This window comes from Glycine soja, chromosome 17 (genome assembly GCF_004193775.1).
Source record: "Glycine soja cultivar W05 chromosome 17, ASM419377v2, whole genome shotgun sequence".
Classification (NCBI taxonomy): Eukaryota; Viridiplantae; Streptophyta; class Magnoliopsida; order Fabales; family Fabaceae; genus Glycine; species Glycine soja.
The window spans coordinates 8,380,686-8,400,354 of NC_041018.1; the positions used below are offsets into that span (position 1 = coordinate 8,380,686).

At 32.2% G+C, this 19,669-nt stretch overlaps 2 protein-coding genes across 2 annotated transcripts; both read left to right on the plus strand.

Moving 5' to 3' along the window:
* The first annotated feature begins 4,402 nt into the window (after positions 1–4,402).
* Positions 4,403–6,824, plus strand: LOC114393211 (serine/threonine-protein phosphatase 7 long form homolog). Its single transcript, XM_028354473.1, has 4 exons — positions 4,403–5,248; positions 5,326–5,410; positions 5,496–5,900; positions 5,982–6,824. Exons 1-4 carry the CDS (start codon positions 4,407–4,409, stop codon positions 6,660–6,662), a joined length of 2,013 nt encoding a protein of 670 aa, XP_028210274.1. The 5' UTR covers positions 4,403–4,406; the 3' UTR covers positions 6,663–6,824.
* A 1,269-nt stretch (positions 6,825–8,093) lies between these two features.
* LOC114393537 lies at positions 8,094–8,798 on the plus strand. Its single transcript, XM_028354891.1, has one exon. It carries the CDS (start codon positions 8,094–8,096, stop codon positions 8,796–8,798), a length of 705 nt encoding a protein of 234 aa, XP_028210692.1.
* Positions 8,799–19,669: the final 10,871 nt, after the last annotated feature.

Genomic DNA, 19,669 nt, shown 5'->3' on the forward strand with positions numbered 1-19,669 from the left:
TCTACATTGACTGAGGATACTTAATGATTGGACCATCCACACCATCGCATACAAAGACTTGAGGTAATCAAATTCATTGAATGACTTGTTCAAGGAAGGAAAAGAAAACCACACGCTCAACTAGAAAGACCAATTTATCCTTCTAAAAAGAGTTATCCCCCAGTCCCCAGAGATAAATTTGGAAATAAGCCAAAAGCCCCAAGAATCTCAATCTCCTATAAAATTGCTAAGAATTCTTTCTCCTACTAAAAACACAAGGCCACAAATTCTATCGGTTTACCTATTATAACAACATCCACTTTCAAACTGCAACCTCCCATTGGCTTTCTTTGCCCTCAAAAAAAGAATCATATCACTCATATTTTCTTCATTCCATGGCCTCAACAAAATGTGGTTCGAGAACAATGAAGTCCCAACCATCACGCACGTGCATGTGCTCACCCACGAATCACCCTGGCTCGTTCCGGTGTAGCATGCACAAGAAGCCACCCCTAGCGGCGGCGGTACCCTCCAAATGGGAATCATCACCTATGGCTGCCAAAGCCAATTCATTGAAGGCCACTCTCTTGCAAATGATTAAGCCCTCTAGCCATGATCATCACAAGAGAAAGACTTTCCAACCAAAGCCTACCCGCTTTTCTTTGATGAACAACGGTAACGCTGCTGTTGTTGCCGTTAATTAATTAATTCATCACAAATTGGTCTTACTTTCTATATATATATATATATATCATCATCCCTTTTTCTTTGCTGTAATATATGTACATATACCATGGAATCCCTTGTTTCCCTTTATTCTTTTTTTTTTGTGGGGTGTAATGTAATTATTAGAAAGAGTGCACGTGTATAATTAATCTGAGGATATGTGTACTACGTAAGGTTTTGCTCCTGTCTGATATGGTAGAATGATAAGAAATCAGTTTTTTTTTTTTATTGGGAGTTTGTAATGGACTCAACATTAAAGTAGATCTTGTGTGAGCTGCACATAATAATATCTTTATTTCTTATGACTTTCTTCTCTCCCTCTCTCTCTTTTTCACATATTTTGTCATTGCTGGCTTTGAAGAGAAACGCAATTTCTCGAGGACAAATTTTTGGGTTGCAGTTGTCATTGCAATCTGTTGTGCAAAGAGATGGATGAGTTGTAGAACATTGTGCCTAGTAGCTATAGGATGGGGACATGAGGTGGACCTCTTCCAATTTCAACTTTTATCGCGCATCCTGCCTTGTCACAAAGAAAATTTCACATCATTTACTGGAAAACGAGTGATGTGTGGAAAAAGATAAAAGAAAAAGAGGTATAAGATTAATATAAAAATTAAAATGTAAAAAAAAATTGTATATCATACTAGATTAAGAAAATGTAATATTTAATAAGATAAATAAAAGAAAAGTTACATACCGCTGCGAAAATGATACATAGATACTAACAGAGAGTGTGTGTGGGGGTGGGGGGACATTCGTAAAATTGGCTTCCATAAACTAATTTACATTCCACCAAAAGAAGTTAATATTTCACATTTGAGCCTCTTAATCAAAGCTTAAATTTCATCCACTTGGGTATGGAAATATGATTGAAGGTACTTTATCTTAAAATAAATAGACCCGGTGAGAGAGAATGAATTGAGTACTAAATAGGAATTTCATATACTTCGTATTACACATTAAAAAAAAACTTATTTACATTCCAACAAAATGTCCCTCATCTGATTCCTCAATCGGTCAATCCTCTGTATGTACTTTATGATATTGGATTACGTTCAGAAGTAATTAATTATATTTTTATGGTAAATAAATAAATAAGTATTTATACTTTTTCATGGTGTCACTCTAGTTGTATGTATTTTATTTTTATTATATCAGTTTATGGTAAGAAATAATCAGATTATATTTTATGGTAAAACTAAAATAACAAATAGATACTTCTATTAGTGAAGGGGAATTGAATAAGATAATAATGTTATTAGTTGGTCTGTTTGGTGCTAGAAACACTAGGCTTCTGCCTTTGCATGTTACATTAAATTTGCCTCAAAAAAACAAATAAGTGCTTCTATTTTTTTTTTTACAGTATCACCATTATTTTATGGGACGGAATTTTAATACTTATCTGAAATCTAAATGCTGCATTTGTCATGTCAACAAAAACATCTACTTATATTGGCAAATTGGTTCAAATTATTGATACTGAAATTGGAAACTTCAAACTAGCACGAAACATGCTGAGTCAACAAACGAATAACCGTAGTTAAGAAAACAAAAACAAAAACAAAGCAGAGCAGAACAGTGACCACACTTGGCTGATATATCTGTATTTATTTATAAATAAAAGTCCGTTCATATATAGGTAATGTCATGGTGGATAAGATCATAATTAGTTTGAAATTGGACTGATCAGCTAACATTATTAGTGAAATTTGAAACCTAATTAACTTTCTTCGAGACAGAATAGATGTCACTTCTAATGACGGTGACTTAGCGCTGTTATACCAAATTATCAATGCGCTTTTTCCTTTTCACGAACATATATTCACATCAAACAGAATTGGATGCAGGCCTAGGCCAGTATTGTTTATAAAAATCAGATAATATCAAGGATACAAGGATAAAACTATTATATGCCTTTATCTATAAAAAAATACTATATATGCCAACTTGGGCAAATTTACCAAGGGGGTCTTATTTTACAAACTATTTACGTATAAGGGTTTGTTTTAAAACTAATGACGGAGGGGGTTGGTTTTTAGGCGGAAAACGCCATTGCCACTGGCGGCAAGGCTCAACCCGCCATTGCCAGTGGCGGCAAAGCAGGAGAGAGGGGTGTATCGCCCCTGCTAGTGGCGACATAGGCCACGTAGGAGTGAGAAGTGGGACTCGCCCATCGCAATGGCGAGATAGGGCTACAGGCTTGCCGCCAGAAGGGCTGGCGGGATTGGCAGTGCAGTGGGTCTCGCCCAGGGTGCTGGCGAGACAGCCATGTCAGTGCAGGACTCGCCCAAGGTGCTGGCGAGACAGCCATGTCACGTGAACTTTTCAGGCTTGCAGGGCTTGTTTCTGCTCTCCATTGTATAGGGATGCAGCATAGGGTTTAGGGATACAGAGAGCTTTTGACCATTGTATACGCTTTTTTCCTATAAAATAAGTTGAACGTAAACTTTGGATTCACATTTCTTTTCTTCTACTACCTTTCTTTTCTCCATTCTTGAGTGTTCTGCGTGCTTGCTGTTGGTGCTTGCTCTTGCTGAGTTTTTTTCTTCCATAGTTCATAATTTCTAATTGGCTGGTAAGTGATTTTCTTAAATAACAGGTTAGCTAGATAAGTGATTTATATATTCTGTTTGTTAATATTTTTAAAATAATAGGTTAGCTAGATAAGTATTGTAAGTTTAGGTTAATTAAGATTAATAGGTATTGTAAGGTTAGGTTAGTTAGTATTATTAATAAATTAATAAGTATGCTGTTATTTGTTATTAATTTTTATGTAGTAACAGATATTTGAAGAGTAGGTTAGGTTAGTTAGTATAAAAATATTATTTAGTTTGTAGTATATATTTTTAGATTTGTAATATATATTTGAAGATTAGTTTGTATAAAAATAAGTATGCTGTTATTAGTTTGTAGTATATATTTGAAGGTTAGTTTGTAGTATATATATGATATTTTAGTAAGCCACAGCCAAACGTTCCGACACACTTAATATTAGCCTTAGAAATATTAGGCACACACTTAATATTAGATAAGGTAGAAATATTATGTATAAATTAATATTAGCATACATATTTATAAATTTTAGGTAGACATAAATTTTTAGTTTTTATAATATTAAGCATGTTACACGTAAATAAATAATTCTAATATTAGAGATGCGTAAATTTGTTTTATTAGTGTTATATTTTTGTGTCTTATATATTTTTGTATGTTATATATAGATAGTATAGTTTTAAATAAATGAATTAATAAGTTAATATTGTTTGAGTTAATAATTTTTAGTTTTTAGATTTTAGTTATATATATATATATATGATCACTGTTAGTTTTAGTTTGTAGGTTAATATTAATTGTTTTAGAAAATTTATGTTATTAAATATATGATAGATTGTACATTATTATAATTTTTGTATATATATTTTTAAATAATTTTTTGCATTTCAATATTTGTTTGTATTATAAATAATTTGTTAGTCCATATTTTATTAAATTATTTTTTTTAATTGTAGAAAAAAAATTATTTATTTAAAGTTTTGTTCACATGTATTTTAATTTATGTATAGAATATATTAAAAATTGGCGAGTTTGATTTTTTTCAAATTTATTGTTAGATATTTAATAATGTTTTTATAAATGTGTGTAGTTTAATTTAATTTATATTATCTACAAATAATGTATTATATTTTTTTTTTGTAGTAGCAATGGCATCTTCATCATCATCTTCATCACATGTTAACATTAAGTCTGGTCCCATCGATGCTGATGTATTATGGATGCAACCTAAACATGTTTCAGAACATGTTTGGAATGGGGAAGAAGATAGGAAATTACATATCAGACGAGCTGTCCCCACGTATCAAGGGGAAGAACAAATTCCTGAGCAAATTTTTCCTTTTCTTCTACAATCTGGTTTCGCCTGGATTATCAAGATGGGGTACTTAAAAATAAATGCCTCATTAATTAGTGCTCTGATTGAAAGATGGAGGCCAGAAACACATACCTTTCACATGAGATGCGGAGAATGTACTATTACTCTCCAAGACGTCTCTGTATTGTTAGGTATAAGTGTGGATGGTTTACCATTAATCGGTCCAACAAATCTTGATTGGGCTGATTTATGTGAGGAATTATTGGGAGTCAGACCACAAGAAGATGAAATTAGAGGTAGTGTGGTTAAATTAAGTTGGCTGGCTCACCATTTTGCCCAAATAAATAATGACGACGACGAAGAACAAGTACGAAGGTTTGCCCGTGCATGGATATTGAGATTCATTGGAGGTGTCTTGTTCGTTGATAAAAGCAGTAACAAAGTTTCGCTAAGATACCTTCAATTTTTACGTGACTTTGAAGAATGTGGCAGATATGCATGGGGAGCTGCCGTACTTGGTTTTCTATACAGAGAGATGTGCAATGCCACCGATTATAAAACTAAATCAATCGGAGGTATGTGCATCTTACTACAAATGTGGGCATGGGAACGATGTCCAACCTTGGCTCCAAAGAGGACTCCTTCCCAAGTAGAAAATACACCACTGGGGCATAGGTTAGTAATTTTTAGCAGCGTCTTTCATTTCAATAGAATAAATGGTTTTAGCATATATTAAATTTTAATCTTTGTAGGTGGCTGCGACGTGGAAACCAACATATCGGCAATGATGATGTGAGAGTTTTTCGTCGCAAGTTAGATATTATGAAACGTCATGAGGTAAGAAGATGTTATTCTATTTGTAAAATAAAAAATTATATGTGTTATTTTACTAAAATGTTCATAACTATGTTGTTATATGCAGTTTGTGTGGGAGCCGTACCCATCAACCGTAATATCACTGTTGCCTCCCGTTTGTTTAGTCGGAAGTCTCGCGTGGTACGCGGTGGTGCCACTAATTTGTTTCCAAGTTATTGAGTGGCACCAACCGGACAGAGTATTGAGACAATTTGGGATGCAACAGCCAATTCCAGAGTCTCCTTCACAACCCTTAAACATTCATGGCATAACATTGAAAGGGAAACATGACGAAAATTGGGGGCAATTGTTCGCCCCAATGATTGATCAGTGGAATAATCGCCATGCATTTAGGGTCGACGCTTATCCCCGACAAGAAGGCCTATTGAGTTTTAACTCGGACTACATGGTCTGGTATAGGCGAAAGACAAAGATGTTTGTTGACCCAGCAAATGCAAAGACGGCTACATTGGTATTTTTAAATTTTTTTCAAATTTTAACTTGAACTTTTATTTAATGATGGCCATTAATTTTCTTACCCTTATAAATGCAGGGTGAAGTTGCGGAGGCATTACAATACATGGTGTCTCCTCAAGGGAGGAATACATGCACATTTGATGATCTCGTGCCTTATGTGGAAAAAATTACAATTTTATCCGAAGAGCAAGAGAGAGTCACTGAGCCAGTGTCACATGGTCCCGCATCAGAGCGTCAATTTCCTGCACAACAGTTTCACATGCTTCAGTCAAGTATTGAAACTCAGGGGATAGACAGAAGAAGGGACATTGTTGAAGCGGAAGAATATTCCCAACAAATGGCGGAGCGTGGCCATGGAATGTATTACACGCCACAAACATTTGCTGAGTATCCGACCCAGATGTATCAATATCCTTTTCAGGGTCATCACACTGATACTTCTGCAAGCCAGCAATCGTTCGGTGGTGTTGCGGAAACACAAGCTCATTTTTCATGGCCCACAATGACCCCTTCACAGCAATATCATGGCCCAATTCCAACACCTAATGCCCCGTTAGGAACACAATGGAATGTACCGGGACCAATACCTAATACGGGTGACTTATTCGGTGTTGATTTGCGGCACGCATTTTCTGCGGAGGCTGACGAAGAAGAAGCGGGGAGGCATCGGGGCAGAAGAAATCCTGATCGCCAAGCACGAAGATGGGATCGACCATGTGGCACATCCTCACGACATCACGGACACCAAAATGAATGATTTGCATGTCTTCGTTTATTAAGCCTTTGTTGTATATTTGTAATTTGACATTCATGGCGTAATGTATGATATTCAGTTTATTAAGGCTTACTTATGGATAATATTTATGTCGCGTATCAAACTATAATAATCAATGAACCGTAAACCAAATAAAACTCAAAAACTAACCCCTAAAATAAAAAAACCTAACCCTAACCCTAAAAAATAAGAACTAACCCTAACCCCTAAAGTAAAAAACTAACCCTAACCCCTAACATGTTCAGAACTAAACCCTAACCCTAAAATAACAAACCTAACCCTAACAGTAAAAAATAAGATCTAACCCTAACCCCTAAAATAAAAATATAACCCTAACCCCTAACATGTTCAAAACTAAACCCTAACCCTAAAATAAAAAACCTAACCCTAACCCTAAACCCTAAAATAAAAAACCTAACCCTAACCCTAAAAAATAAGATCTAACCCTAACCCCTAAAATAAAAATATAACCCTAACCCCTAACATGTTCAGAACTAAACCCTAACCCTAAAATAAAAAACATAGCCATATATCCCTAACAAATAAGAACTAACCCTAACCCGTGTATAATGGAAATTAATTACTCTATTAATGTATCATTTATAAATATTAACCGATTATTAATGGTTGAAAAACTTAAGATGTGATACTTAATTAAAAGATTAAAATATATTTTTCTTATATATATCCAAAGTTTGTTGTTTGTTCTTGTAAAAAATTTCATTTGTTTTGTTTTTGTATAAAATTATAACATTGCTCCTTTTTTTATCTGAAGTTAGATTTGTTGGACATTTAACCTGAAAATATATTTAAAGGGAAAAACAATTTATAATTCTTAATAAATACCTTAATTTTATGTTTTCTATAATTTATTTATTTTTATTTTTTTCTACAATAAAACAAAAATTTTATTGTGGTCCTATACACTTTTTTTTAGTTCCTTATAAACTAACAAATTTTATTTTTACTTTCTAGTAAAAGAAATTCATTTGTTATTATTTTTTTTTAAAAAAAAATTAATAATAAATGAAAAAATTATCAAAAAATAAACACAAAATTTAATAATTTATTACGAGTTAAAAAATGTCAAAGAAAAAAATATATTATTTGATTAAAGACACAACAAAAAAAATTATTATAAAACAAATAAAAAATTAAATATTCATTGAGATCGAAAATATATTTTAGTAATTTTTCTTTAATGCCAATACATTGTAATGGCGGAAGTATAATAGTATGAACGTTTCGAATTCTCTTCCTCGTACTTCGCGAATCCAGTTTTACCTCCTGTTTTCACATTTCAGTACTCCACTTTATCCTTCTCCTTTTCTCCAGACACTTCCTTTTGCATTTTCATGCACAGATTCCTCATTCAACCCTCTATCCTTCCCTTCCTTCAGCAACTACTCTACAATGGAGTCATCAGAGGACCCCATCATCCAAGTCAAAGATGAACAACTCATGGTTTCACCATTATCCGGTGAAAACCCAGTTCACAGAACTGCTTATTTCATCAAACCTTGCGTGGAAGACTCGGCAACTCTTCCTCATTCCATGTTCTCTTCTGGAAGAACAGCCACTGTCAATTCGGACCACGCGAAGTTGCTTGAAGTAAGATACAAAGGGTGGCATTACCCAAGTGCAGAATGGAATACATGGGTCCAACAAATGCAACACAAGTATGAATGTGTGTGGATGAAAGCTGGGATAGACCAGGCAATCAAAGCTTCAACTTTTCAAATCCGTAGGAATGATGAGTTGATCATTGAGCTTGCACAAAGATGGTGTTCTAAGACCAACACGTTTGTGTTTCCTTGGGGAGAAGCAACGATAACATTGGAGGATATGAAAGTTTGTTGGGGTTACTCTGTTATGGGAGCTCCTATTTCTAGCCCTCTTGTGAGTGGTGAGGAAAGGGAAATAGAACAAAAACTTATAGGAGTTTTTAGGATGTTTTTCAAATCTAAGGCCAGAAGGGCGGATCATACTCCATGGATGAAGCATTTCATGAGTAACGAGAGCCGAGTGGAGCATGAGGCGTTCTTGTCTTTGTGGTTGTCGAGGTTTGTTTTCCCTGGTAGATCATATACAACCATTTTGCAAGAGGGCTTAAACTAGCACTTGCTCCTGCTGTCTTGGCCAGCATCTACAGGGATTTCAGTACTCCACTTTATCCTTCTCCTTTTCTCCAGACACTTCCTTTTGCATTTTCATGCACAGATTCCTCATTCAACCCTCTATCCTTCCCTACCCCCTACCCCCTCAAAAATAAGAACTAACCCCTAAAATAAAAAAAAATAACCATACACCCTAAAATAAAATGACTTAACCCTAACCCCTAAAATAAGAACTAAGCCTAACCCTAAAAAATAAGAACTAAACCCTTACCGTTTAAAAAAATAAATTTTATTTCAACTTCTAAATGTAATTTTATTTCATTAGAAGTACACATTAAAAAAAACAAATTTTATTTCAACTTCTAAATGTAATTTTATTTCATTAGAAGTACACATTAAAAAAACGAAATTTTATTTCAACTTCTAAATGTAATTTTATTTCATTAGAAGTACACATTAAAAAAAACAAATTTTATTTCAACTTCTAAATGTAATTTTATTTCATTAGAAGTACACATTAAAAAAACGAAATTTTATTTCAACTTCTAAATGTAATTTTATTTCATTAGAAGTACACATTAAAAAAAACAAATTTTATTTCAACTTCTAAATGTAATTTTATCTCATTACAAGTACACATTAAAAAAATAAACCCTAAACCCTAAAATAAGAAAACTTAGCCCTAACCCTATAATGTTCGGAAATACACCCTAACCCTAAATAAAAAAAATAAGCCTAACCCCTCCAAAATAAGAACTAACCCTAACCCTTCAAATAAAAAACTTAACCCTAACCCCTAAATCATAAAAAAACTTAGCCCTAACCCCTAAAAAATAAGAACTACACCCTAACCCTTCAAATAAAAAAATTAACCCTAACCACTAAAATAAAAAAATTCCCCCTAAACCCAAAAATAAACAACCTTAGCCCTAACCCCAACAAATAAAAAATAAGGCCTAACCCTACCCCATACAATTATAAAATTAACCCTAACCCTAAAATAAAAAACTTAGCCCTAACCATAAAATAAAAAGAACTTAGCCCTCACCCTTCAAATAAAAAACTAAGACAAAATACTTAGACACTAACGTTTCTAACTAACGATCAACACCAATGTCACTCAACCTCGATTGATCCACTCCATTTATTTCAACTTCTAAATGTAATTTTATTTCATTAGAAGCACACATTCAACAAAAAGTAACTGACGATTTCATTGAAGACCAACAAGTAAATACATTGAACAAAACCTAAAGCAATACAAGTCAGGCATGTAACATACATAAATCAATTAAATGAATTACTCCCACGGTCAGATTGCATTGGACATCGACGCCTATTGTGCCCTTCAGCTCCACATCTACTACATTTTTGTCGGTGGTCAGATGGTTCGACCCAATCCATCTCATTCCTTATCCTTGTTGATTTTGGCCGACCTTTCGCACGAATTGTAGTTGGGTCAGGGATTAGTGTCCATGCCTCATCAGAAGGAGGAATTGCCGCTTCATTCCCAAGAGGCCACCACTGTGCGGAGTATGCTTTTAAGATGTGCTCATTGGTGTAAACAACATCTATATATTGGTAGTAGTTCATGCTCACGTAACCACAAGCTGCAATAATGTGTGAACATGGATAGTGAAGCGCAGAATACCTTCCGCATTGACAGTAATGGCCATTCAAGTTAACTGCCCATTTTTGTCCGCCACGTTGCGTTATAGGATTGAAGGTCTCCTCTACTTCAAACCTTGTCGAGTGGATATCATACACGCGAACGATGTGCGAACAAGCTTGTTCTTGATTTTTCCTAAGTTCTGTAACAAGCTTAGAACAATAAACTTGGCCTTCTCTTAATTGTCTTTGGGCTTGGCGACCACGATCAATAAAGTACTTTCGGCACCTACTATATGTTGACTTCACCAACGCTGTTATTGGAATGCTGCGACAATCTTTCAACACCTTATTCACACATTCTGATAAGTTGGTTGTCATGTGACCATATCGTCGTCCAGATGTATCGTAAGCCATGCTCCATTTTTCCTTTGAGATTCGATCAATCCATCTTGCTATAGCTGGACTCAATTGACGAAATTTTTCTAAGTTTTGATCAAACACATGCTTGCAAGGAGTGTACGCTGCATCAAATTTGTTATCATCAACAGTTGTACGTAGACATGAAACTCAAATTAAATTAATGTATAAAATAAACCTTACCCAATTTCTTGAACATCTCTTTTTGTTTCGCGTTGTTGAATTTGCGATTGAAATTGCTGGCTATGTGTCGGACGCAGTACACATGATAGCCGTGGGGAGGTTGCCAACCAAGTGCTTCATTAGCGACAGCAGACTTTATACTCGCGTGACGATCAGATATTAGACAAATTCCATTCTTATCTGTGACGTGTTCACGCAAGTGGGCCAAAAACCATGACCATGCTGTTAGCGTCTCGCCTTCGACCACGGCGAATGCTAGAGGAAGAACACCACCATTTCCATCTTGCGATGTGGCCATTAATAGGGTCCCACGGTATTTTCCGTATAAATGTGTGCCGTCAACTTGTATGATTGGCTTACAGTACTTAAAAGCCTCCTTGCATTGACCAAATGTCCAAAATACTCTATGAAATTGACGATGTTCGCGACTCACCCTATTGCCAACAATAAAATCGTCATGTAGTATTTGAAAGTAAGAGCCAGGAGAATGATTTTGCATGTGTGTTAGCCATGACGAGAGTTTCGCATACGACTCTTCCCAATCGCCATATTCAATTGCAATCGCCTTTTGTTTGGCCATCCATGCTTTTCTGTATGAAACCTTATAGGAAAATTCACTATTTATCCTTTCTTGAATCAAAGAAATTTTTATTGATGGATCTTCTCTGATCATGCCTGTAATTCAAATAAGTAAATAAAATTACAAATTAAAATAACAAATAACACAAAAGTAGGATACTATGAACATAAAAAACGTACCTACTACGCAAGTCGCAATTAAATTTGAATCAAGCTTCTCATGGTCTTGTGTCATAGTCATATTTAGACATGTGTGCGGTCCACCCCATTGTGTCACTTTCCATGCATCAGTTTTTTTGGATAAAATTGCCCTCATATAAAAAGGGCAAGGAGACTCTTCGGTGTTGTTGGGGCAACAAACGATATATTTGTGTGATTTCGTTTCAACAACCTTAAAACTTTGATGCACCTTCATCACATATTGTTTGAGTGCATTTTTGACTGCATCTTTACTGTCAAAATCCATGCCAACATATAATTCTTGTCCAACATTAAAAGTCGTTGGCATGTCTAGACCACAAATGTCCTCCTCGTCCGGATGACTCCAGTTGATATTATTATAATGGCTAGCATCATTCCAAAATGGATTTTGAATTTCTGGTACACCTAATAATTTATAAAATAAAATCACGTCAACAAACTACTCCTATTTAATTACCATTAAATACAATTCTCATAAAAAGATAGATGTATTCAACTAATTTTGTATTTCACAAACATTTACCTTCGCTTGGGTGAACAATTGAAACTGGTTCAACGATGTCAGTGACTTCATCGTCTGTATGAGATATTCCATCATCACTATCATCTTCATCGAAAGACTCTTCAACGTATGAGTTAGATGCAAGATAATCATCATCATCATCATCATCATCTTCATCAACATGTAAATTGCTTATATTTTTTGGCAGTTCCGACTCATAATGAGATACATTACGTCCACATGACGTAACAGAATTTGCAGCATGAAACATAGAACCACCAGCAACATCCTTTTCTACGTACAACTCTAGAACTGACATTTGTTGTTGTTGTTGAAAACTTTCGATCATAGTTTCAACATCTTCGTCATCACAAATTTGCAACGCAACATATTTTCCTGAAACTAAAAATCTACAACTTATAGTAGAAATAATTTCATTATTTTCTAACTTTACCTTATCTCCAATTTTTTTTTTCAAAGCATTGAAACTAATTCCGCGTTTAATCTGAATGGCCTTTTTACTGCCTTCAAATATTACACCATCATTGTCTTCAAATACTCTTCCGTTGAAATACAACACTGTAATAATTGAATTCATGATATACCTACATCAACAAAATTCAAAATAAATAATCATAACAACAGTCTTTTTAAAATAAATAAGTGTATCTGCTTGCTGCATCTACTAAACTTAAACTTGGGATACAAATTAAAATAAGTAAACATTATTAAAAAATTACTTCAACGTAAAAAACCTAATTACAAATTGGCTTAAACTTCACGTGTTAAAATTTGTTTCTAAATAAAACAATTATTACTTCAATTAACTATTTTGTGAATCATAAAAATAAAAAAATTTATTTGCTTCTTCTAGTAAACTTAAATAAACATTGAGACGTCATTCTAACAAAAAAAAAACAAAATTACTCATACGTCAAATTAAATAATTCAAAAAAAATTCCTTCAAAAACTTAAAGACTCACATATAATATTTATAACCGGAAGGGTCACAAGTCAAATTTCTTCTAAGCCACAAAAACCATGAACAAAGAGGATTACAAATAATTAGTCATACTAATTTTAAAAAAAAAATTCTAATTAAAAAAAATTCACTTAAACTTTACCTTCAAATTTTAGTCTAACAAATCAAATTATTATTTCAATTAAATATTTGTCAATGATACAAATATAAACTATTTATTTGCTTGCTCTATTAAACTTAAACTACACATTCATACTTTATTCTAAAAAAAATTAATCTAATTAAATAATTTATGAAAAATTCTTCAACTTTACCAAAAATTTCAGACACAAAATAAAAGGATTATAAATGAAAGGATTACACTTAAAAAAATTTTAGACGGAACATAATTAAAATTACAATTTTTTACACGGAACATAATTAAAATTACAAATTTTTTATTAACTTATACTATATTTTATAATTAAAATTACAATTTTTTTGTTGTTAACTTATACTATATTTTATCACAAGTAAAATGAAACTTCGTTTTTAACTCTAAACAAACCAGAAAATAGTTAAGAAATAGCATCTAATTAGTTTTTGTCTTAAATTAAATTATATTTCAAATAATACCAAAACAATTCTATATGTCAAATACGGAAATTAAATTCATTCACAAAAACAGTTAAAAAAAGGCTTACAAATAATTACTGCTAATAATTTCTAAATTAAAAATCTAATTTACAAAATTAATGCAATTTGACCTCCAAATTTTATTACTTCAAAATAAAAAATTTATACATGACAAATAAACAAAACTAAATAAGACTTATTTAAATAAATATAAAATACTTACTATACAATCAGCAAATTTCAAACTTCAAACGAACCTCTTTCTTCCTCTCTTCAGTTTCTTACTCTCTTTCAGTATGAAATTTTGCAAGTATTCAATGTCATTGCAAGTGTTCTATTTAAACAAAATTTACAAGAAGAAAGCTGAAGCTATCTCTTAATTTACACGCCATTAAACTGTATGCATGTGAATATGGTGTAGCATCTCTGAACCCCTAACCTGTGAACATTTACAGCTAGTTATAAGCCCTATTTCAGACCTTATGTTTAGTCTCATCATGAACAAGGAGAGCATGCGCAACCTACAGCTAGCTTTGAACCCTATTTCAGACCTTATGTTTAGTCTCATCATGAACAAGAAGAGCATCTGCAACTTCATACGTTGAGTATCATGCAACTGCTTTATTTAAACAAAATTTACAACAACAAAGCAATGCATGTGCCTCTTAATGAACAGCGCCAATCCCGCCAGAAGGGCTAGCGGCACCAGTCAACAGGGAGCATCTCGCCAATGCTAACGGCGAGATTGCCCTTGCCCTATCTCGCCATCACGGTCAGCGAGTCCCAGCCTCTCTCCACCTATATCGCCACTACCAGTAACGATACCAGCCTCTCTCCACCTTTGCCGCCATTGGCAATGGCGGGTTACACCCAAGAACAGACCCCCTCCGTCATTAGTTTTAAAACAAACCCCAATCCGTAAATAGTTTTTAAAATAAGCCCCCTTACGTAAATTTGCCTGCCAACTTGCACTGAGTTTATACGAACGAAGTCTCTGAAGTTTACTCATTGCTTATCGATGTTTGGCCAAAAAAACTAAGAATTTGCATTAAATATTAAAAGATAATAATAAATCTTTAGTATATTGTCCAATTCCAAGGTGCCTACTTAAAAGAAATACAATTTTAGACGTATATTGATTGTTAAAATTTTCTTTTATACTTTTAATTTATCATAAAATTTATTAAAGAGGATGCTTACTCGTTCTCTAGACAAAAAGATCGAATATATTCTTTAACCTATTAACAATATAATTTATATTTATTGATGGAGTTAAAAAATATTACTTGAACTACGAGTACGTAGTGTGATTAGATATAATCACACCACTCCACCACTTTAAAACATTTAATTCTATAAATATTTCTGAAATAAAATTTAAATTTACTTCCACAATGTTATTAATTATTAAAATAACTAATTTAATTTTTTTTAATGAATTAGTTATTTTTTATTAAAAAAACAGGAGATAGTATAAAATTCATATTCGATCCAAGGAATCTTGAAATCCAAAGAAATCAGCAACAATTTTTTTTATAAAAAAAAAAGAAGGAAAAAAGTCTCAAAATAAATAAATAAAACAAATATGTGATTTCTAAAACTTTCAAAAGAAAAAGTAGCACAAACCTAAATACTCCCTTGAACTTAAAAGATAGTTTTAAAGAATAAGTTTCAACATTAGTAGGTTAAGGCAGAGCAAGTTGACCCTTGACCTTGAAAAATATGACTGCTAGCTAGCCGCAACATAACTCCAACAATAATGGGCAGGGAACCAGAAGTTCCAAATTTCTTGCATGTGCCATCCTTGTTGAGAAGGAGATCAGACGATTCTATTATTACCATTTCACATCTTAAGAAACCTTCAAGGTTCATTTTCAATAATTGAATATTATTGCTATCAAACTGGTACCACACACAAGTGGAGATGTTATTGTGCCCAATAATATGATTCACTGAATCAAGGTAAGGAAAAAAAAATTAATGTTTCAATCTCAAAATCCGTAAACATCGTTAGGACTCCTATATATAAGATATTATTCATTTAAGTACTCAATGACCGTCATAATTTTATCATGGTAAAAAACATCTTCATAGATTAAAAGGAAAAAATATTAATAAATAACACATGACATTAACTCTTAAGTAACTGAGACTATACAACTTATAAGAAAATAATTATTAGAGTGAAATTGTCACGGAAATAATTATAAAACATTTAATACTAAAAAAATGTTTATTCAGCTATTTTAAAGATAAAATCATTTTTTAAAAAAGAAACTCGAAATAATAAGATGACTATAATTCATTGCACCGAAATCATTAATAGCTACTGATGGTTATCGACCATGACAAATGCTACGAATCTTCTTGCACAACATTTGAATATTTAGCTTCACCCTTGTTGAATACTTGCTAGTTGGTAGTAAAGTTGCTACAGACATTTCTACGCGTTAGTCGTTGTTTTCTTGAAGAATTCTTAAGAGAGAGATAGTGTGACATACCATTCTTTATCCTTCCTCCAGACAAATAATGTGTTTTTCACGTAGTGCCGTGAAAAGACGGGATGTGTTTTTCTCTATATTTACCCATGTTATTTTTTTTTTCTATTTTAAGGTTTTTTGTTTTTTGTACTGCATAACGACATGACAGAAGAAAATCCAATTTGAAAAAAGAAAAAAAAAATCCCTTTAACCCCATGTAGTTATGTACAATGTAGAACGAAAATATATAACCTCCCATTTTTATTATATCTGCAAAGCAAAGCTTAAGAATGATACGGAGAGTGGGTTGAAGCCAGCTCACTGCAACTTCAAGTAAATGCAACTAATGCAATTGGAAGAAGATTCGAAAATTGGAATTGCTCAAAAGTCTTTGCCTTCCATCGATCTAACTGTTGATAATTGGCTGAGAAGTGACCTATTATTCACGCTGCAAATTAATGCCACCCCATAATATTATTTTATAGTATCTCACTCTTCTCTTATTTTACTTTTCAATGCAGTAAATTGTTATGTATTTAAAATTTCTCTTTTAGACATTTCTTCTGTGAATGAAGGATATTTTCGTCTTCTTAGAAAGTAAAAGGACCTGACGCTTTAAAGGCTCGTTCCAAAATGACGGCATTGTAGCCGTTTAAAAAAAAAAATCAAATTTACAGATATTTTTATTCTTTAATGAGATACTAAAATATTTATTCTAATTTTACTCTGTAATAAATAATTTTGTTTTAAGAGATTCGATAATATTTTTATTTAAATTAAGATAGCGGATAAAGATATTTTAATAAAATTGTTTCCTAATAAAATACTTGTTCTCTTAGTTTTTGTGAAAAAAATCTTAAAGTCATTATGTGAGGAAGGAGTAATAACTTAAATATGCTTTTAACAAATTGCAATGTTTCACCGTTTCTTGAATTCGTTAATCAATGAACCAGAGCAAGGTAATGAGGTAATCTATTATGAGATTTAAGTTTACGAACATATACTATGTTTTATACTTATTTTTTTGACAGCATGTTATATATATATATATATATATATATATATATATATATATATATATATATATATATATATATATATATATTCAAAAATGTGGAAATCCGCAAATGGGCATTCACATTCTGCCTGCTACAATGCTACTCCTATTTAAGCAACCAAATGATCAATAATGCGTATGCAGTACATATTCCCGATGTGAAAGTGGGAACTGTGTGAGATTCATCTGTCGACCATGGCAAGAAATGTCTACGCATACATATAATTTTATTGGGAACCAAAGTATATGCTTATATGTAGTGGATCGGTGATATGATTTTGATTTGGTTCGAATGTGTCAGTAATTATTCAATGGGGCATCTAGTTTGATATGGAAATTGGTGTTCAACAGATGCAGAGTACCTATGAATTAATAATGATCATTCACCACCCATCGCCTAATTAAAGGCAAGCAATATATTGATGTCCCTGCTTAATTATACAAATTTAGAAGGGAATTTACTTATAATTATTATTAATAGTTATATTAAATTTGTCCAGCTACTGGACACATGCCGACCGTTATCCAAGGTTTCAGTCATTTTTTTCCTTCACTCTCTCTGCTGAGTTTTGTTGCTCCTGAGTGACCAAGGATGCAATACACGCGGGTCACTTCCTAGTATTTATAAATATAACTATTTTTATCTAATTAATCAATATCATTTTGTTATTGAAAAAACAGAATGATATACTCGTCCTACATTAATAAGGAGTAAAATTTAAAATATAACACTAGTGATTAAGGACATTATTTGATTATATAAGTATTTGAATAATTATTATTTGATGTTTGATTAGCACATATCGATCTTTTAGTTAGTATTTGAATATTTATAATTTTTTTTTAAAATAAAACTTAAAGATATCGAGATATTTATAAAAAATCCTCTAGATATTTCAACCATTTTTTAAAAACATTTTCAAAATTTATATTACTTTATTATTCAACTTGTGAACCAGTCCATTAACCCATAGGATGATAAGAATGACCACAAAAATGATCATCACGATAATCACTAAGTGAACTGAACATAAAACCAAATAAAAAAAAGTCTATTTGTGGTTAAAAAAAAATTAGGTTTAATTCTTACATAATATATTATTAGAGACAGATAAAGAACTTCAAGTGAAATTAAGCATTAAACAAAAATTAGTCTAGACAAGATTCGAAGAATCGAAACTTATAAAAATATCTAAAAGTTTCGCCGAGAAATAAAAAATCTTAATTACTATACTTAATATAAAAAAAAGATAACCTCAGTAAAAAAAACTTACAAAAAATATTCCCAATCAAGGAATTTTTGGTAGGAATACTAAGTAATAACCAACAAAAATAAAATTGTCACAAAATATCTATTAATCATTGTTATCAAATAAGGTGTCAGACTAAAATTCAAAGTTTTATATAATTTAAAATTAAGATTAAGATAGAATATATAAATAAAAACAATCCGGCTCAAATTTATTTGTGGAAAAGAATAAACAAAGGTTAACCAAAGTACCAAATGTTTTAAATAATTGTTTTTTTTTTTAAATAACTGTTTAGTTGAACTGTAAGTCTGTAACACTGTAGTCAACGAAATGCTGGGTCACCTTTGACTTAGTAGCAACAATGATTTGCAAAAGGCCGGTGGGGTCAATTTGAAGTGCATTCCACCTGGTGTGTAGTGTGTACTGATTAAAGATTAGAACAGCAACTATTTGCAGAGACGCACGCCCATATCCATATGCGTGCCCTAGATCAATAATACTGTTCTTGTTCAGATAAGCCTAGTTGACATCTCCTTCTACTGCTAGAAACCCTGTTTAAGATAATCATTTCTGTTTTCCTGATCCTTTCCAATTTACAATGTTTATGTCTATCTAACTAACATTAATTACAAATTAAATTGTTTACACTGAATTGAAGGTGCTTCATAAGTACCAAAAGATTTCCATTTATTTAATTTATCGGTTTAGAGGACATGAATATTGATATAAAAATATGAGGACATGCATATTCATATAAAAATATGATAAGAAGGTATTTAAGTTAGTTGGTTGAATAACTTATCTAACTATTATAAATCTTGTCTGATATTGTGTTTAATTACTATAAATAAAAAAAATTAAAAATATATTGGTATAAAAAATACGAGAAAAATGATTATGCTTTGATATTGTAAAAAAAGTTTACAAAGTCATTAAATTATAATTTATTTATGATAAACTTATCAATTTTTAAAATAATTATCTTAAAATAATTT

Coding starts and splice junctions, on each gene's coding strand:
- LOC114393211 (XM_028354473.1), top strand. CDS start 4,407: ATGGCATCTTCATCATCATCTTCATCACATGTTAACATTAAGTCTGGT. Junction 5,249..5,325: donor AATACACCACTGGGGCATAG/GTTAGTAATTTT, acceptor TAATCTTTGTAG/GTGGCTGCGACGTGGAAACC. Junction 5,901..5,981: donor ATGCAAAGACGGCTACATTG/GTATTTTTAAAT, acceptor TTATAAATGCAG/GGTGAAGTTGCGGAGGCATT.
- LOC114393537 (XM_028354891.1), top strand. CDS start 8,094: ATGGAGTCATCAGAGGACCCCATCATCCAAGTCAAAGATGAACAACTC.